Here is a 20,986-nt window from a genome sequence, read left to right as displayed (position 1 = left end):
ATTAGATTGCTAGATTAAAATGGGGGATGCTTTTGATCTGTTGAAAGAAGACAGTGTGGCCAGCGTAGAAAAAAGAAAAAGAAGGAAAGAAGGAAAAAAACCGTCAACAAAATTGGGGGAGGAGAAAAGTCAAAAAGTAATTTTTTTTAATTATGACATCATTGTGACTTCATTTATATCACATGTCTCAATATTATTCTGTCATGGGTCCTAAACTCTTTACACAGTTAGATTCAGTAGACTAAAAAAAATTCAGGTACTAATTTAAGATAAAAAAAATTATAAGTATCAATTTAAGAGAAATAGATAAGATTAAGTAGTAAAAAGATAAGAAAATAAAAAAAAAGGAATTTCTCACATATTTAGGCTAGATCGAGTTTAGGTTAAAAAAACTTTGCTTTTACGAAACTTATTTTTTAACTTATATTTTTATTTAAATCTTTTCATTTTTCAGATGGGTCGAGTGAAAAAAAAAAACCAGGATATCGGTAATAAAAGGGGCTAAAGATACAGAATATCGCTGCGTCACAAGCATTACCAACACCCGGTGCACCTGAACCGGAAGGGATCCGGTTCATTCCTCCTGTTAATTTCACCGAAAAACCAGTATTTTCGTTTTCGTTTCCTTTCTTTCTCTTCCTGAAAACAAAATCCAAAGGAAACCTGATTTTTGTAAAATACAGAGGAAGAGAGGAGACTACAACTTTTAAACGACACCGTCAAGACCAAGTTCCAATTTTTATTACTTCTGTGTGTTTCCTTTGAAATTCACCCTCCCAAATAAATTCCCCAACTCGTCCGAGCTCCTGAAACAGCTGAGAATCCGATGGACTCTTTGGGTCCGAATCGCTTTGATATCTTTGAAATTTACCGGCAATTTTGTGGTATTTTTTCTTTCAATTTGTTATAAAATTTTACTTCTTTATTCTTTCAATTTGGTTAGAGATAAAATAATTGTTTCCGTTGATTTATTACGGAAAGGTTGGCTCTTTTACATGTGAATCTTTGGGTGAAAATAGATTGGAAATTGGATAAGGGTTTATTTGGGTTACTTTTATTGTCTGATAATTTTGGTAGGAAAGAATTGAAGTTTTTTTTTTAATTCAATTTTTGGTCCATCTGAAGTTTAATTATAGAAAAATTAATCTAATTAAGTTACCCCCAAAATTTAATGCAAGAAATGTAATTTGATTTGGTCAAAGAGTTAGTTAAAATGTTTAAAGTTTTTGGTCTTTTACTGATATGCTTGAAGTTTTAGAATTTCAACTTCTCAGAAGTTTCTGTGCTGTGATCGAGATGTTACTTAAAAAACAATTTTTCAGAGGGCTGTTGATGTTATTTAGTTAACTTTTAAGCTGTCTTGCAGAACTTAGAAGAGGAGATACTTATGTTTGTGGCGAAGAAGGTTACCGACAAGATGAGGAATCACAAAGAGCTAAGTACTCGAGGGACAGATTGAATCAGCTCTTAAAGATGGTGGAGTCAAGGATGCACACAAGGTAATTGGTAGTGAACATGTCTATAATCTGTAGATAGAAGTATATGGAGTTTGGCTTTCCCTCAGGAAGATTAGACAATTGGTTGATGAGTCTTGAAATCAAAGAATCATATTTACGAGATGCCATGTGAACTAATTGCCATTCTTCGCAGTTTTCAGATCTGCCAATCCCATCTTAGGCTTGAATTTTGAAGATTCTAGCTTGATTCTGATTTGCTTATTGCCTCCTTGACCATGATATAAATCCTACATGTGTGTAGATTGTTACTGTGTCATTTATGATTATGCGATGAGTGAAAAAGAAATATATTATTCCCCAAGACATTATCAAACCTCTGAACAAGATTCTATAGCCAATCTTGTTTATTGGTTATTTGATCGTGTAATTGGTTATACACTAGTGATTGCTTATTGGTTATGTTTCCCTTGACAGGACTGCCATCTTTGATGAACTTCACAAGCTCATGTTACAACTAGACTTGACGGTGAGATTCCTTTTCATTGAATTTCTTTGAGGGACTGATTTAACTAGTAATTTTAGACTTCAGTATCGAGTATCTTTGAAAGTCTTCATTGTCGGTACACTGGTTTTATTTTCTGGTATCATGTTTTCCATACTAAATTTGGGCTTGCTGTTGTTTCTGTAGGTGATTTTCTGAATTCTCATGTTCTATGATTTTGTTTTCTTCATGTTCGAGAAATGTCAAAGAATATTAGTAGTTATCTCATGTAATTCGTTAATGCAATGTTTATGATTTATCCTTGAATACATCAAGTTCTAGTTATTACAGTCTTGGTTCGATACTAACATTTATGCTTGTCTGTAGGTGGACTTTTCTGAATTCTCATGCTCTATGATTTTGTTTTCTTCATGTTCCGAGAAAATGGTCAAAGAATATTAGTAAGTTATCTCATGCTAATTCGTTAAATGCAAATGCTTGTACTGATTTATCCTTGGAATAACATCGAAGTACTAGTTATTACAGGAATTCTTTGTCGTATTTAATTCTCTTTCTTTTGGTGTGATCAATAGCTATAAGCAGGCGGTTGCTGCATGGAGATTAGTGTTGGCTGCAGATTTCGACTACTTGACAAATGGTGCAACTTTGTTGAGGTATGAACATGACTAATACCAAGAGACTAACACTTTATGCTTGTCTTGGAGACATCTTGCGAAACTACTGGTTGCTGTCCCAATGTAGACCACTTTAACTTTTGGACGAAAATGTCATTAGAATCTTGATTTTGGTTATAAATGATTATTATTACCATGATAGGTCCAACATTTGTTTTATCATATAGGGAGTGACTTGTCTGCTTCTCCAGTTTCTATTGTTAGTGCATGCCAAGCATGTGAAAATGGTTGATAGTGTCTCTCGGGCCATACACTTGTTCTGTTATTGCGTATTAGTTCAAGCTGAAAGCTATATTGCTCCAATTTTTCATTTTGGTTGATATGTTATTTTTTGACATTATGGAATATCACTATCTAGCATCTCTTTTACTCGAGATATTAGTTTTATTTTTTTTTTTTTTTTTTTTTTTTTTTTTTTTTTTTTTTTTTTTTTTTTTTTTTTTTTTTTTTTTTTTTTTTTTTTTTTTTTTTTTTTTTTTTTTTTTTTTTTTTTTTTTTTTTATGTTGTATTTACATGGTACAGTTCTTCAAATATAAAAAAAACATTTAAAATAATTGACTACATATTACACAATATTTATATCTAGCACTCTCTTTACTCGAGCAATGTAGGTTTTAGTGTTTGTCATATCATCCTTCTACTTATAATATTTTAATTTTTGTATTTTACTAACTCTTATGTGATCACTCACTCACTCTCATTCATTTTTTTTATTTACTGGTAATCATACCTTGTATCATTTGGTTATTCACTATCCCGATCTTCCGAAATTTTCTAATAAAATAATGCTATTTTATGCACACTATACCTAGATGCCTCAAACCCCTTCTACCCCATTGCAGAATTTCAGGATCCAACAAAGATTCAAATGTTTTCTGTTGCTGTGTTGATTTGGAGCCCCAGTTGTGTGCATATGAGGACACTTTGCCTGGTATGTTGTATATTAGTTGTCACATTACATTTATGTAAGTTAGCTGCTTATGCGGATTGCAATAGATAACTGATTTTATTATAATAATATCACGTGGCAGGATTAAGAGTATTTCCTGGGATGAAGAGGAAATTGCTCGAATGTCATGATGACGAAATGGAGTCCTCGGATTTGCACTTGTCGGACACACCAGACCTGAATTGCTCATTGAATTCTAAGAGAAGTAGGTTGATTGCTCACAGATTGGTTACCCCTGATGCATCTGATGATTGCATGGAAGTTGCTAAACACAGTAGTCCTGTGTGTTGTTCGAAGCCTCCATGTGCAATTGAAGGTTGCCTATCAAAGGGTTTTGCAGGGCTCTTATCGAGTTACTCGTATTTTGCAGTTTGATCGATAAAGAAGACTTCAATTCTCTATTACATAGATAGAGCTTGCACCCTCCGAGTTACAATTATAGAAAAATGTATCCTTTGCAAGCCTATGATTTAGATATATTCATATCTCTGCAACTCGTATTTTTTGGACGATTTTGTGGGTTAATCTCCTATTTTTATCTATGAACGTTTGTGATGTCTGATGCAATATCCCTGTCCTCTAGATCTGTTGCAACTAAAAGAAATATATATGATTTGCTATATCTCTTCAGTTTCTTTTTGCTGAAGGTTGAGACTGAAGAGTAAGTCTGGAAAACAGCATTGAACTGGATGTATGTATTTTTGTTACTCGGATTCAGATGTATGGAGCTTGGATCTGCGTGGATTTGTCAAAAGATTCTTGGGAAGTTATCTTTTCATATTCAAATTTGCATAAATCCAAACACACTTCTATGAAACCACAAAAGAAAAAAATATAGATATTAAGCAACAATGGTACAATCTTCTGCAGGCAGAAGCCATGAATTGTTGAAGAAATTTATTCCTAAAATTTCATATCAAATTAAGCATTTTTCTATACTAAGACGCTAAATGGACAACCATGAGGCTAATTTCAAGCAGCCATGCAACCAACGCCGAATCTAGTCTTTGGAAACACAAGAAACAAGCCACTGCAAATAATCCCCACCATAAGCGGAAAACCCTCCATAACTTGGTCCATTTCCTTCTCATGTCCTGGGAAAACACAGTTGGTAACTCTATGATCCGAGAAAGCAATGGCCACAAACACCAACACCGACATCACGGCATGAACGAAATCAGTAAGTCCAACCTTGTACTTGTCATCTTTCGGGGATTCAACTTCAAGACCAGGTTTGAAAAGAGCAAGTCCGTTGGGGGTGACGAAACCGTAGTAAACAGTCCCATCGGGGCCTCGGAAACTATCGGTGAAATGGAAGAAGAAGCAAGAGAGTGCGCAAAGGCATAAGAGGGAGTATATCATGATGGTGGTAACATGGGAACAGTCACCATGGCGATAAACAGAAGGAAGAACCATTTCGAAAGTTAAAAGGGTGCCTGTTGGTAGGAAGTTAACAAGCATGGAAGTTTTGGAAATGGTTTTTTGAACTCCTTTGGCTACCACTTTCCGTTTGCGGCCGGCTTCTGGTGGCAGTCGAGGGAGGGAAGAGAGTGGTGTAGGGTCCTCCTCTGGGGGTGGTGTTGCAGTAGTGTAAACTTTGATGCCAATTCCATGGTGGGTTTGCTCCATTTTGTTTTTCAGATTACAATAACTGCTTGATTGTAAAGAAATAAAGGTTTGGGGGGATATTTAAAACAATAGAAGGTAGTTACTAACCGTTGATATGAATTGAGCCATTCTTGGTGTTAATGTGAAAGAAATCCAATTTTGCAGTTATAGGCCGTGGTCCAGGTTAAAAAAACTCGCCTAAGGGGTGCAACTACCGTGGGCCGGTTAACACTTCCCTTCAAACAATAAGTTAGTGTATACCTACAACTAACAATAGTGGCGGAAGGAGTAGAAAAATAACAGATTTCACAATTATGATAAAAAGGAAAGCTTGATCTGAATTTGGTAAGGAACCCTCTAAAATTACACTAGAATTTGTTATATTGTAACAAAATAAGACAAAACTCACCAATGCATTGGTGTTTATAATTTGCCTATCATGTCTAATACAGATGTATAAGTACCAAATATAGCCACTGCAACACTCATCAAAATGATTAGGCTTACAGCAAAGAATTCGCCGTTGAATATCTGGTAAGTTCCTGATATCTTCAAGTAGAAGACGCATGGTAGCATGACTGAAGCTGTGATACTTAAAAATGCTCCAACTAGTGACATGAGGGAACCGAAAAATGGAACTGCCAGAGCCACCAAAAGCGTGCTGATCACCAGGGTGGTGCCCACAAAGAGGTTGACGACTCGCTTGTCGCAGGGATATCGAATCCAGGCTTTAGTGGCATTCACAATTGGTGTAACCATCAATGCGTATTTGGATATGGGATTGACCAAGGTGGTGTATATTGCAACTCTTGCGCTGAGCTTGTCTGTTGGAAGGTTCAAAGTTATCTGTGATTGAACATCTGACCCAAACATTAAGTAGCCGAAAATCGCCATTGATGTGTAACAGATGGTACACAAGACAAAGCATACAACCAGGACCTAAAAAAAAACAGACAAGTTCCTTACATCAGAACCCTGTTTATTGGAAAAACAAATTTGGAAATGTGAGGCTGAGGATGATGATACTCACATTAGAGAATTGATGCCTTTTTTTCATTGAAGTGTAAAGGGTAGGGAAGACTGGATGAGAGCAATAACAGAAGGCATATAAGCTGACAGCAGTGGGGATTCCACCCCAGTTTATGAGTGTTCCCTTGTGTTGAAACCCAATACCTTCAAATGCACCCGTCCAGATGACTGAACCCAAGATGACTGCAGAAGCCAAAACCCCACTTGCTGAGACATAAGAAAGAAGGCTCAAGTTATCCAACCAAACAGTAGGCAATATTATGAGAGCTACAATTATAATAAACCCTTTTTGGCCTCCCACTGTTACTCCTGCAACTTCAAACTCCACATCGGGTAACAAATTCTGCAAGTTATCTCCTTCAAGAATCAAAAATCCAGTCGCCACCAAGTAGAGCTCGATATACATAACAACTGATGCTATCACTCTCCCTTTGTTCCCAAATGCTCGCTCCCCCATGTCTGGATAAGTTCTGATTGTTGGATCTGCATCCATACATCTTTGAATTAACAAGCCTGCGTAGAATGCAGCAGTGGCAATGGCGAAAAGAAGAACCAAGCTCAGCCATCCCCCTGATGCCAGTGCATATGGAATTGATAATATCCCTACTCCTGCATATAGTTGAAAACAACAACAAAGGGTTCTTGAGATATAAATAAATAAACGAAATGAAAATGTTCAAAGAAAAAAAAAAGTATCAAACACTTGTTGCCAACTGCTATAGTACTATGGTTGTTCCTTAAATCAGATAGATGGGTGGAATTCCTAACCATTAAGCAGATAAATAAATAAGAAAGGGTAGTGGGAAACAGGAGCAGGGGAAGGAAGTAAAGTGAACCTGAAAGAGCATTAAGTCCATTGAAACAGGTTCTGAAAACATTGACAGTGCTGGCACTGGTGTCGGTGTGATGAGCAGAATTTGGGTCTAATTCCTCTATTTTGCTTCCTAACACATCCTTACGATCATCCTCAAGAAGAGGTACCGTCAAGGATACTTCCTCATGTGTCATCGCCGCCTTCTTGAGTGAAGAAACAGAGATAAAGCTCAATGCTACTGCTTGAAACAAGTAAAAGAACAATAATAAAGGACGGCTGCTTGTTTGACACTTCTTTTAAATAATGTAAATAGGGTTTTAATCTTCTTTTTTATCCTTTTTGCTTTTAAAAAAAATCGGCGTCTACTAATTAAGTTGAGCTAGACTCGTCCTTGTCAGGAAAGAATATTCAAAAATTACTTTGTTTTTGTTGTAATAAATATTGATAATAACAAAGGTTAAAAATTATAATCGGACAAACAACATATTATGGTGAACTTGTAATACACACCGTCCAATGTTTTGTGACTTTGTTTTTTCTTACTCTTTTCTCATGCGCACTATTTTTAATATAGTAAAACGTGAGTAGGAGTGTAATAAAATATATCATTCTCTTATTTATAGATAATTTTAGACTATATATAAAAATATCGAAGAAAACATGGCGACAGTTCTTTGTCGTTCATCCTTATCTTTTTACTGCCATAAATGTTTAAAAACCTTTTTCTGGCATTTATTATATAATAATAATTTTTAACTTCAAATATAATTATTGTTTAAACAGAAATTTTATAAAATGGATCATTAAAATATAAATTACATACAATATGGAACACGTGTGTCAAATTTGTCTCCCTCCTAGTGTCCTTTACCGCGGCCGTCACATGATGAGACACGTAAGACTACTTCATCCCTCCACGATTTTAATTATTCTTACTACCATCATCATTATTTATTGTATAAATCTATCAAGTATTTTCCATAATTTTATTTTAAAATACAAAATTTAAAACTGCTCGAATTTATCCTCAATTCTTAAATATAAAAATAAATATGTTCAAGATGTTCAAACTCTTATTTTTTATATACAGATAATAATGGTGATGTCAATTAAATTAAAATTCTATTAATAAATCTACGAGGCCTTTAATGTTACTAAAAAGAACTCTAAAATTTGATAGATTTTAAGTTATGTTATATTTTTTTTATAAATTTTAATAAATTAATAATTTGTATTATATCTATATTATTATTTAAATTCATGATTTATTTGACGATTAAATGTCAATTATTAAAAATCATCATTTTTATAAAGCAAAATAGGCTGTGTATAGAGTATCTTTCTCATTTTCAATATATTCTTTTATATAAAATTAGCCCGAAGATTGACAAGAAAAAGCATGGTTTTCATCATTTGAAGATATTCTTATATAAATTTTTAGTAAATATTTTCTTTTACATAATTTGGTTCCATCAAAATTGGTTCATAATCTAATAAATCTTAACCTGTTTATTGTTTTTTGCTTTTGAGTCAAAATTGTAATATTAATTGTTGGTGGCGTTTGGTATTGCTGGAGCTTATCCTGGTACTGTCCCCACTTGCCTCACCTCCACTAAATTAGGGGATAACAGAGTGAGATGAAAATTAGGCAGAGGGGTGGATGAATTTTTGAGGTAAAGAATGTGTTCAAATTTGGTTATGCTACTGATGAATTTGGGAAGAAAAAGAAACAGTTTGTGATTTGTTATTTTGTGGTATGAGAATGAGAGTGGCACCACTCTTTCAACACATCTTCTGCAATAATTTCAACCATCCACCCAGCCAGGGGAATGTCCCTTTCACTCACATGTGGTCTTTAATGGAAATGGAAATGGAAATGGAACTGTGGACATCCGATCAACTTGGATGTACGTGTGACTCACCCCATGTTTTTGTTTACCCTCTGAATTTGTTTTTAAAGTAAAAAACTAGACCCCGATTTGAGAAGACAGTTCCATCCGAAAAAGAAAATAAATTTATAGGTGAAGTGGTAAAATATTTGATGTTTTGTCTGTTGAGATTTTAGTATTTTATTAGTCTTTTATATTTTTAATTTTAAAAAAATCATGTACTTTTTTCTTTCACCCTAACATGACTCGTTAGTTTTGTCTTTCATTTTGAACAGCTAGTGGCATGGGGATAAATTTTGAAAGGGTTGGCTTCGTTAACGCCATCTGTATAGCACTACAACTATCCGTAGAGAGAAAGTAACCTAAAAACCATTAAAATTGCTACATTATTTCAATTTAATCGACTAATATAACTAGTGCAACTCAAACCCAAATCATACTTTGGATGATAAATACCCTTAAACATCAAAGTTTCATGTCACTTGATTCTTTAATACAATTTATATACTCGATATCCAAGTTTTTATATATAATTAAAAATAAAGCTTTTTTCAAAAATAAAAAAAATTAATTACTAAAATAATGCATGTGGATCTCAAATAAGCATGATGGCTAAGATTCCAATATGTAAGGTCTATGAAGCATCTCATAAAAGACAATGTAATAGAGCATCAATAGAGATTCATCAATAATTAGATGAATTATCTATTCATTGAGGAAAATATCAAAAGTCGTAACTTAAGTAAATAAAGGTTGAGAAAGTTACCTCAATAATAAACTTTATTTTATTAATAAATAGAAATATTAAATTAAGACTCATTGAAGAATTTAAATCTAAGTATTAATTAAGGGCGATGGAGACGAAAAAACTTTTAAATACAATTTGGGGGTGACAATGATTTATTTATTCTATCAAAATCAAACATGCTAGTATCTTAAACCCAATTTGACAACTGACACGTCGATTTAGGGTTTTCATGCACACTCCAAAAACTAAAATAAAAATTTTCTCTTTTCTTTTCCCTTGCTCTTCCCACTCGTGTTAGTTTTTCCTTTCTTTTTTAATATATATTTTTAAAATATAAATATTAAAATATATAAATAAGAAATAAATATAATAATAGTTAAAGTATCATTTTAAAATTTTAAAATTTTTTCTTAATCATAATTCTAAAAAAGCCAGAAATTTCTAAAAAATTCTTAAAATTCATAATTTTTTTAAATTATCTAATTTTAAATTGCCATTATTTTTTGAAAAATCATAAAATTATTAATAATACATTACTTTTATTTTTATTTTTTTTTGAAATAGATCTAAAATATACTATCTAAACTGAAATTAATTTCTTTTTTTTTAGAAGAGATTATTGGGGTCTCCAACACAGTTGAAAATCTTAATTTGCCACGTTCACCAAGAAATAAATGCAGATGTTATATATATTGAAGTGTCAGAAAATGAGAATCTATATAATTTTGGAGAGATAATCTACTCATTAATTAATCAAAACCAGATTTCACTTCCCATCTAATATTTAATAGGGTAAATTATAAAAATAATCACTTTTATTTGCCTTAACTTACATTTTAGTCGTTCATATTTGAAATATTACGTTTTAGTCATTTACATTATCATTTTGTTACGAAATGGTCACTCTGCCGTTAAGATCTTTTACCTCCCAAACAACAATCTGACGTGACAGGTAAAATGGATTTTAAATGCCAACATAGATGTCCAACCAAGTAAAATAATTAATTTTTAATTAAATAAATTTAATTAATTAGATTTTCTAAATTAATTAAAGGAAAATGTTATTTGGTTTCCCGGAATAATCAAAACCAATGCATTAGATCAATCCTTAATCTCATTTTTCTTTTAGTTTTCGTTTCCATTTTGACTAAAAAACCATCTATTTTCATAGTCATCTTTGTTGAATCGAAACAGTAGAAATCAAATTGAGTGTTCCATCAATCGGTTGACTTTTTTATTTAAAATGGAAGAATAAAATATCAATTCAATAGAGGGTCTAGACATAGATTACAATAAGTAGTGGGTTTTTTTGTTCTTTACCTGGGTTTTGAGTTCAAATATTATGGTTTTTTTTTTGTAAAAAGGTGGTTCATCTTTTCATGTTTTTCTGTATATGTGATAGACAAAAAGAACATGATTCATCTTTGTTTATTTGTGTATTGTGGGCAATCACAATAGTATGCAGGTATAGAGGTTGGTGCGTCAATTTCTTCTTCTTCTTCTCTTCTCTTTTTTGATGATAACAAAAAATCCCAACAGTTGCTTCTTTTTAAACTAGAGAAAATTAGATTTTAGGGTAAAATTTTGTATTCTATTTCCATTAAAAGAAATTAACTTTTCTCATCAGCTAGAATTCATGTTGACATTTAAAACTCATTTTAACTGTCACGTCGAACTGTTGTTTGGGAGATAATAAATTTTAACAACAGAGTAATCATTTCATAACAAAATAATAACATAACATTTTAAACATACATTATTAAAATATAAATTGAGACAAACAAAAGTGACTATTTTAATAATTTACTCTATTATATACTCTTGTTTACGAGGCACTCAAATTTCCGTTGCCAGAGTATGCTCCACCAACTTTTTATATTAATATACACTATATCTAACATTCAATTATTTGTATAAAATTTATTATTAATTAAATCATAAATATAGGAGTAAGTAATTATATTTTCAGTTTGATACTTATATATATTTGTTTATTTTAAATATTTTTAAATTGTTTTATTTAAAAAATTTATATTAAAATATAGAACTGACAAAAATGTTATTATAATAATATTTATTACATTGGGTTAATTTCTAAGAGCAATGTAATAATATAAATTCAAATTCATCATTTTATTTAAAGATACAGATCTAGTTTATCGCTCATTTCCTTTTTCGGCAAATTAACAGTTAAAGCTAAATATTATCCTTGGCTTAGAATTTGCCTGAATATTTTTTAAAGATATATGTTGGGTCCTGCATATATGATCCTATGAATAATTGCAATATTCAGCTATTAGATTATGCATTTTGTTATTATATATATTTAAATTAAAAATCTGTTTAGATAACACAAAGTAATTAGATGAAAGTGTAATTACTCAGTAGTAATTATACTTTCTTGTAATTCCAAATAATTTTAATTCCTTAGAAATGCTTGGCTGATAGAATGTAACATTTAGTCACTGAGTTACCAAGGGACCACTTGGATGGCCATTTACTTCTAGTGCGGTGCGTTTAGCTTTCTTTTTGTCTCACGCTACAGTATTGTTATAATATCTAATCTCACCACCACCACTGTTTGTACATTAACCGCAAGTAAGCGCACCACCCATCCAAAATGACCCTAAATTAACCAAGTCACTGAGCTAACATAATATTAAAAAATTTATCAAGTATTCCCACTAGTACTCACATACATATACCATATTTAAACTTAAGTACATGCCATTCTAAAGTCCAAAATTTATATATCAAAACTTGTCCTTGGAGATTGTTGAGTGATGTGGGTAATTTAAATCCGATCACTATCTCCCTTAACAAAATCCAATTGGCATTTTCCCACCTAGACACGCCAATTTGTCTGCGAGAATCTAAATGTGGTAGATGACGGACTCGTTTTTCCAATTGTATGTCAAATAACTCCAATCCAATATGCGCTTTTTGAGTTGAAATTGAATTAACTTTAAAGGACAATTGTAACTATCCCATATTTTGGAGAGATAATGAATATCGTGTTGTAAGGTTTTCGCACGAGTTCATTTCTCACGATTCTCAATTGAAGTGATAACCGATCTAAAGCTAAACGGAGATTAGTTGAGCATGAAATTAATCATACTTGATTGGATTATAAGAGTGGATTTTTAAAAAAAATTATAGGTGAAGAAGGGAAAGGACTAAAAAGTCAATTGCACCAAAGTATAAAAAGTGGAAAGGAATGGCAGAATGCTTGACTCAAGAATATGCTAATTGTCTTTTTAAATTCAAGTGTGTGTTATCATGCCACATTCATAAGCCTTTATATGCGCATCTCAAAGAACCAATTTCACATTATTTACTCTTAGAATCATGCTTAACAACTCACCATAATATCATATTTTCTAAATATAGAATTTGTTAAGGTCAAAAGTCTAATATTTTTTATCAGCCCAAAAATAATTTTGTAATTTTTAATTCTACCCCACAACTTGCTTTTTGTTCCAATTTAGCCCGATTTTGCTTGTTTTTGAATTTTGACACTCCAATTGCGTTCTTGATAAAATTTAAGTAATAAATCACAAGCTTAGTAGCATTCTATTAAAAAATTGACAAAAAGTAGGTACATTAAATACATAAAATTAGCTTGCTATCACACACAATTGTCACGTTGCACAATCCTTTGAATCATATAAACACATACACTATACTTTCATTCCATAAATTCACATAGCACAAACATATCACATATTCACACTACTTTACACTTTTGATTTCAACTTACTTTCATTAAGCACTTTACTTTTACATAACACTTCATTTAAATATTTTATAAAATTATCAGTATGATATAAGAATATATAAATGAAAAACAAAAATTAAAATCAAATCATCACATGTAATATGTTAGTCCAAGAAAGTAGTTGATAATACGATTACTAATAAAATAAGAATAAAAATAAATATCATATGTAATTTTATCTAATTTCCTTTTTAACATTTAACATATACTCTATTATTCCTTATCATCATTTGTTGGCCATTGACCAAGTTCATCATCATCATCTAAATTTGAATTTGAACATGTGTTTGTGTCACTAGGATTATTAAGATCTCTTTCTTCCACGTACTCTTATCATCCATAGCCTCAATATGATATATGTTACAACATATATCCTTTTAAAATATAGTTTCTTTGAGATTGACTAGAACATAATGTGTTAATTATCACTTTGTTCCTTCAAATAACAATGTATTAACTCTTCTAGATCTTTGAATTAAATCTATACTTATGAAAGAATAATATGTTTCATCACCACATTAAACAAAAGGTACAATATATTAGCTCTTCTGGAGCCTTAAATTAATTATACACCACCAAAGATTGGTTTGTTTCATTACCAAACAAGAAAAAAGCTTCTTCTTTTTTATCCCTAAGGATAGTATACACTGTTGTATTGTCTACGGGAGATATTTCCTTCCATTTAAGGAATACTAATTGAATAATAAGATATTCATATGTATGACAGGTACAAAATCAACAACTTTTCATAAATTGTCTCTCTTCTTTAAAAGGTTATATTGAGAACTCTTATTACTCTCTTATTTATCTCTATGTTCCACTGCTAGTGGCCAAAAGTAATTATTACTAAAAAGATATATGGGTGTCACAATTCACTAAAAGGATGCAATTTATACATTTAGAAATTTCATCTTTAACAAAATACATACAATCCTAAGGAATATGACCATTAAGATTACATATAAATATCAAAATAAAATCATATACTTAAGTTTAGTAATGAATAGCAAATAAATTGCATCAACAGGTTCCTCGATATAGATTATAGAAATCCTAAAAATTGACGTGCTAACATTTAAAATGATAGCATCATAAAGACAACATTAATATCCCTTTACAATTTAGGTTCGTCATGATCATCAATATGGTATGCCAAATCTAATTCAACATCATTCTTATTATTCATTTTCACATTGTCTCGCTTCTGTTTGATAGAAACTTGATAGAGTTTAACTAAATGTTTAGGCGTACAACAAGTATACAACCAATGACCTTTCATACCACATTGATAACATTAATAGCTCGTTATTTTGTTCAATCACAACTAAATGTGACATTGATTTTTCATGATATTGTTACTACAGGAACATATTTGAAGCATGAGAAGTTAAAATAAAAATCTCTAACAATATTCTCACATAATATTAATTGAGAACTTATCCTGAACATTGTAGAGTTATGCTCATAGTTTTAAAGTTGTGCAACTTCAAGTGCATTTGATCATATGAGCTTTAAATAGAGGCCTTACAACTTCAAGCGCATCCAATCATAAAATTATCATATCTTCTTGGTTATATATAATTTTAATTATTCTTCAATTCAAGTAGATATTTTACAATTAAACATTTCCATGGATAAAGTTCACATCTCAAATATAAAAACCTGACCTATTTTTTTTTCATGACCACTATACCAAACATACATGAATTTCAATTCAAAATCTATTTGGTCATGTGTTTTTCATGATTAGTCTCCAATTATGATAAACATGCTATAATAAAATAAATCATAGTAAAATATACTTGAGGATCGTTAACATCATCGTCGTCATCCTAGCTATTATCACGAGCACTATTACAAGCGCTAAAATAACTTTATTTTCATAATAACATTTATTAATAGTAAAAGGCATAATGACTTATTTAGCCCTTCAAGTTTCAACTTTACAAAAAAACGTAATTTTAGCCCTCCATTTAATTTTACGTTCTTAAACTTGTATCTTGGGTCAAATCACTCCAAAATGAATGAAAAAGTTAACATTTTTTAACTTTCCTAATATTGCATACACGCAGATTGTCACGTGGATGACATGTCACCTGGATTCGACTGAAGAGGGAGGTTTTTTTTTTTCATTTCTAAATTATTTAGAAAAATTTACAGGGTGTTTATAGAACAGTGAAAAGAAAAAGATCGGGTATATGGGTGGGATTAGAAAAATAGTGAAAAAAAATCAAGTATCGTGCTGATAACAGGTTACGAAATAAATAACGAAGAAAGTAAAAGATCAAGAAATAGGAGAGCAAAAGAAAGCTATAGATTTTTATTGATGAATGAGATGTTTATAATGCTTCTCCAAAGTCCATATTTATAGTCATAAGAAGTATACATTGTATAAAACTCTACTTCTAATAAACATTAAAGTTCCAATGCATATTAAATTTATCTTCAACTTAATATTCTAAGCACACTATCTTTGAATAAGCCTACCCTTTATTTATTTTTATTGAAAGAATTGCTTTCAAATATTCAATAGTCAATGATATAGTAGGCCCAAATGCAGGCAATGGATCAATGAGTATCCACAAGCGTTTCTCTTGGGTCCTATTCGAAACCCAATTATGATTGACATATATTGACTTAATCATTCATACATCATAAAAGAAATTATTATTTATTATTCAAATTAGTAACATATCCAAATGTCATGGGTACCGGGTAGGCCGAAAACATTATAAAAGAGCTTTGAGCAATTAAGTTGGTTCCTGTCTTTCAACTTCTGAGCTTCTTTCTTTCTGTCAGTCGTTCAACGATGGCTACAACTGAGGTTTCCCCAATGGATCAAAATCCCACACCTCCGAAACAGCCATCATTTCAACAACACTACCCTCCTGATTTTCCAAGAAAGGTATAAACAACAAAACAGGCTGTACGCAACATGTTTTAAATAAAACATTGTTTTGTGATAAACAAAAACATTATCTGCAACATGTAGGTGTTTGCAGAGACGATAGCAACCTACTTGCTGGTTTTTGTGACATGTGGATCAGCTGCCATTTGTTCGGTTGATGAACACAAAATCTCAAGGTTAGGAGCTTCAGTTGCAGGTGGACTTATTGTGACTGTAATGATCTATGCAGTTGGTCATGTTTCTGGTGCACGTATGAACCCTGCTGTTACCCTCGCTTTTGCAGCTGTCAGACATTTTCCATGGAAACAGGTTTTCTCTTCTTTTCTTTTTAATTTCTTCCATTTTAGTCCCTGAAGATCGCCATGTTTATTGCTTAGGAAACTATGAACATAAAAAATGAATTGAAAGGTAAAGAATCTGATACATCGATATTGATTTTGTTTGTTTGTTGATGGGGTTTCTGAGTAATTTGAGAAAGGTGGTTACATGGGCACATGGCTGATAGTTATGTGGGGTCGAGCCCAGGGTTCATTATTTTGGACCATTTGTGCGACTTTGGGGGTTTTGAGTTCAACCTTCACTTCTAGCCACAATTGGTACATAACATGGATAAATGCTGCAATAATTTATGGTCAAATAAAATATATATTTTTCCAACATTTATTTATTTCCATTTGCATTAAGAATTTAATTTCCAACTAACCATATTATTGTTACATATTAATATGGAAATGGAATTACTTGAATTTATGTTATTTTTTTATTCTTTAAATTTATTCTAATTCAGTTACTTTATTAATTCAATACTCTAATTAAAATTATATTTTTATACAATATTAAGGGTGAGGGACAGGGTAACACAGTTTAAACTCATGCTAAACGGGTGTTTAACAAAAGCTTTAATTATTGTTTCATTTTTTTTTCTTAATATCATATTATATTATGAATTAATGTTTATATAGTTTGGCACATGCATTATTAATTATGTTCAAATTGATTTAATTAATTTGAAAAAGAAATGAAATGGATACGTATAAAATGGTTGCAGGTCCCATTTTATGGTGCAGCTCAACTAACAGGAGCAATCTCTGCATCATTCACACTCCGTATATTATTGCATCCAATAAAACATGCCGGCACCACATCACCATCAGGCTCAGATTTGCAAGCTCTAATCATGGAAATAGTTGTTACCTTTTCAATGATGTTTATCACCTCAGCTGTGGCTACTGATACTAAAGCTGTAAGCTCAAATCATTAAAAAAAATTCTTCAAATAGTTTTTGCGGTCTTCATATGTAAACATGTATTCCATAAATGACAGATAGGAGAGCTAGCAGGCATAGCTGTTGGGTCTGCTGTTTGCATAACTTCAATCTTGGCTGGGTAATATTAATTATATTGCAAACTTAGAAATTAACTCAATTCAAATCGATTGATTCTTGATATGATGTTTATATACTAACAAGTAGTGTAGGAATACAGACCAATATCAGGTGGATCAATGAACCCAGCAAGGAGCATAGGGCCAGCAATAGCCAGTGGTGAGTACAAGGGAATATGGGTGTACGTGGTAGGACCAGCAACGGGGACATTGATGGGGGCGTGGTCTTACAATCTCATCCGGATGACAGACAAGCCTCACCATGCAATCTCTCCACGTTCGTCCTCCTTCAAACTTCGGCGAATGAATAACCAAGATGGAGAGGTATAAGGCAAACTTGAGTGTATTCAGTATTGATTCATATCCATTCATCCTCAAGAGCCAATAATATTCCTCACTACCCTTTTTTTCATTTTACCCTCAAACTTAGATCATATATAAACTTTGTAAATTTGTTATCATATGAATAATTACTTATTTCGCCCTCTAACTTTACAAAAAATAATAATAATTTTAGTCTTTCATTTATTTTTTCGCCTCTTTTTACTATTAAACTTATAATATTTTGTCAAATTATCCCAAAATGAATAGAAAAGTTAACGGTTTTTAACTTTACTGACATTGCATACACGTAGATTGGCACGTGGACCATATGTCAACATTTAATTAAAATTTAAAATTTATAAATTCAAATAAATATTGTAAAAATTAAGATAGTTAAAACTATTAAAAAGTTATATTAAAAATGATTTTTCATAATTTTAAAATAAAAAGAATTACTAAATATTTGTGTGTTATCTACGTGGTAATCCACATGTACGCCATGTCAGCAAACTTAATGTCATTTCCCTATAGAATGCATGTGTAAGCTCATCAAAGTTGCCTATTTTACACGTCAATGTTATATTACAGTGTTAGTTCGATTGGCATAGATATTATTGTCAATGCAAGAGCACGTTATCCTTCCATTTATGAGTTGAGAAAAATTATAAATAATTCTAAATATTATATCAAAAAAAGTAAATATAATCCAACTATATTTAATACCAGAGTAACAGGAAACGAAATTACTAGAGATTGTTTAAATTTAATATAAAACGAGCCGTGGGCTCATGAAGACCTAACTCACAAGATAGGGTTATAAATGATTGGAGATATGTGCAGGCTAGGTTATGGTCCAAGTTATGTTGGATTGGGTGCTACCATTAAGGGTTGTATAATTGTCAAGTCTGTTGACCTGTATTTTGGGTGTTTTCTTTGTAACTTCCGTCCACAAATGGGGAACAGTTGTCTTACGCCTTCAATGGAAATAGTGTTGATGGTTTCGTCTTTAGTAAAGCTGTTCATCCATACTAATAAAGCTATCTCCATATGTTAAAAAGCTTTTTTTACTTTCCAATTTTACCAAAAAATATTTTATCCATCCATTTAATTTTTAATTTTTTTAGTCTTTAAATTTATATTATTTATCAAATTATTTTAAAATAGAAAAATTAAATATTTGCTAACCTTATTAACATAATATACACGCGAATTACTACATAAATATCATACCAACAATTAATTAATTTTTTAAAATTTTAAAATTTCAAAAAAAGTTATAACAGTAATAAAGTAAAGAGATATGTAAAGAGAAAATAAAAAAAATTTTGACCAATGACGATTTTTAATTAATTATTTTTTAACATAAATTTAACAGTTTAACTAATGTTTAAACTTATAAAGTACCAATTTTAAAAAAAATATATATTTTTTGAATACCATTTATGATAAAAAAATATTTAAATATTAAAATGAAAAAATACATAATTTAAATATCAATTTATAGGTTAAACTTTTTTTAAAAATAAATTTAATCATTTGAAGAACAGTTGGACTAATAAAAATATTGACATATAAAAAATAATTGAATTACCATTTGTGAAAGAAAATAAATACCAAAATTAAGACTAGTAGACTACCAAAATAAATAAATAAGAAAACTTCCACATATTATAGAAGTAACATCGACGTGTATAATCGAAACTAATACAATTAAATTATTAATTAAAATTTATATAAAAAATAACCAGCTATAATTAAAATAGACAATTATTATTAACATAAATAGAATTTTGTATTTAACATGTATATATGATACCATTCAGAAATAGTTATGATCATTTAAATATATAAAACAGTTACTAATATAATATATATAGGGTAAATCACCTAATTGATTACCCAACTTTTAGATAAGTTCTATTTTAATCACTTAATTTTAAATTTTATAATTTTAGTCACCTGCTGCTAAATTTTTAATGGCAGGTCTTTGTTTAGTAGCCAAATAATAAATTTAGCCCTCTTGTGTTTATTTATTTTATCAATTTGATCTTAAATCTAAAAATTTAACAAATTTAACCTTCAATATTTATAAAATTTGTCATTTGATTCTAATCCTTAAAAAGTTGAATAAGTTTTGCCCAAACATTTATAAAATCTGTCGATTTAATAATTTTTTTAATTATTAAAAGATTAAAGTAATGGTGCAAATATTTTAAGTGATTAGTTGTAGCTTCTAAGGGCAATTTGTAAAGGCATAGAGCGGTGACTAGATGTGTGCATGGGTCGGGTCAGGTCGGGTTCGGGTCAGGCTCAACTAAAAATTTAGGCCTATTTGCTAGGCCCGAGCCCTGCCCAAAAAATGAGCCTAAAATTTTGTCTAAGCCCGACCCGAAGAAAATATTAAAATCCGAGCCTGACCCAGCCCGCCCATATTAATTTTTATATTATCTTTATATAATTTTAAAAAATACTAAAAACATCAAAATAATTATTTCCCAACAAATTAAAAAAAAATTAAAAAATATGTATACTTGAATAACACTAAGATAGATGCAACTTAACAAGTAAATGACTTTAAAATAATAGCAAAATTAACAAATGTCTTTAAAATAGTAACAAAATTAACAATAAAATAAGTTTTATACAATATCCAAACAATAAAAATAAAATAGTAGCAACATAGTAGTAAAATGGTAGCAAAATAGAGAGAAAACCATAAGAAATTTTTTTTATTTTTTAGTAAATTCGGACCGGACTCAAGTAAAAATACCTTACCCGATGTCCAGCCCTTTTTTAAACAGACATTATTTTTTTATCCGACCCACGAACAGTTCTAACTGTGACCATAAGTTGCAGCAGCAGATGTTGAATGACCAAAACTTAATATTATCAGCAGGTAACAGCAAATAGCAACAAAATGAT

The 20,986-nt window shown here is 30.9% G+C and overlaps 3 protein-coding genes and 1 non-coding gene across 5 annotated transcripts; 2 read left to right on the top strand and 2 right to left on the bottom strand.

Moving 5' to 3' along the window:
- LOC107911806 (uncharacterized) lies at nt 1–4,205 on the top strand. Its single transcript, XR_005920348.1, has 8 exons — nt 1–136; nt 455–884; nt 1,367–1,499; nt 1,932–1,983; nt 2,326–2,399; nt 2,485–2,612; nt 3,423–3,565; nt 3,666–4,205. It is a non-coding gene; the product is annotated as an uncharacterized protein (transcript).
- Nucleotides 4,069–5,212, bottom strand: LOC107911807 (protein DMP9). Its single transcript, XM_016839743.2, has one exon. It carries the CDS (start codon nt 5,210–5,212, stop codon nt 4,556–4,558), a length of 657 nt encoding a protein of 218 aa, XP_016695232.1. The 3' UTR covers nt 4,069–4,555.
- A 297-nt stretch (nt 5,213–5,509) lies between these two features.
- On the bottom strand, nt 5,510–7,366 carry LOC107911805 (amino acid transporter AVT1I). Its single transcript, XM_016839741.2, has 3 exons — nt 7,057–7,366; nt 6,222–6,829; nt 5,510–6,130 (listed from the first exon to the last, which is right to left on the bottom strand). The coding sequence occupies exons 1-3, from the start codon at nt 7,226–7,228 to the stop codon at nt 5,615–5,617; spliced, it is 1,296 nt and encodes a 431-aa protein (XP_016695230.1). The 5' UTR covers nt 7,229–7,366; the 3' UTR covers nt 5,510–5,614.
- Nucleotides 7,367–16,155: 8,789 nt separating this feature from the next.
- LOC107911804 (aquaporin NIP2-1) lies at nt 16,156–18,268 on the top strand. Of its 2 annotated transcripts, none has more exons than XM_016839739.2 (5): nt 16,156–16,354; nt 16,442–16,666; nt 17,406–17,600; nt 17,681–17,742; nt 17,842–18,268. In XM_016839739.2, exons 1-5 carry the CDS (start codon nt 16,259–16,261, stop codon nt 18,068–18,070), a joined length of 807 nt encoding a protein of 268 aa, XP_016695228.1. In that variant the 5' UTR covers nt 16,156–16,258; the 3' UTR covers nt 18,071–18,268. The 2 variants fall into 2 exon arrangements, with proteins under 2 accessions (XP_016695228.1, XP_016695229.1); XM_016839740.2 differs by having other exon boundaries at nt 17,829–18,268.
- Nucleotides 18,269–20,986: the final 2,718 nt, after the last annotated feature.

This window comes from Gossypium hirsutum, chromosome D11 (genome assembly GCF_007990345.1).
Source record: "Gossypium hirsutum isolate 1008001.06 chromosome D11, Gossypium_hirsutum_v2.1, whole genome shotgun sequence".
Classification (NCBI taxonomy): Eukaryota; Viridiplantae; Streptophyta; class Magnoliopsida; order Malvales; family Malvaceae; genus Gossypium; species Gossypium hirsutum.
The sequence above is the reverse complement of the archived record's forward strand: the minus strand, read 5'-3'. Positions and strand labels throughout refer to the sequence as shown.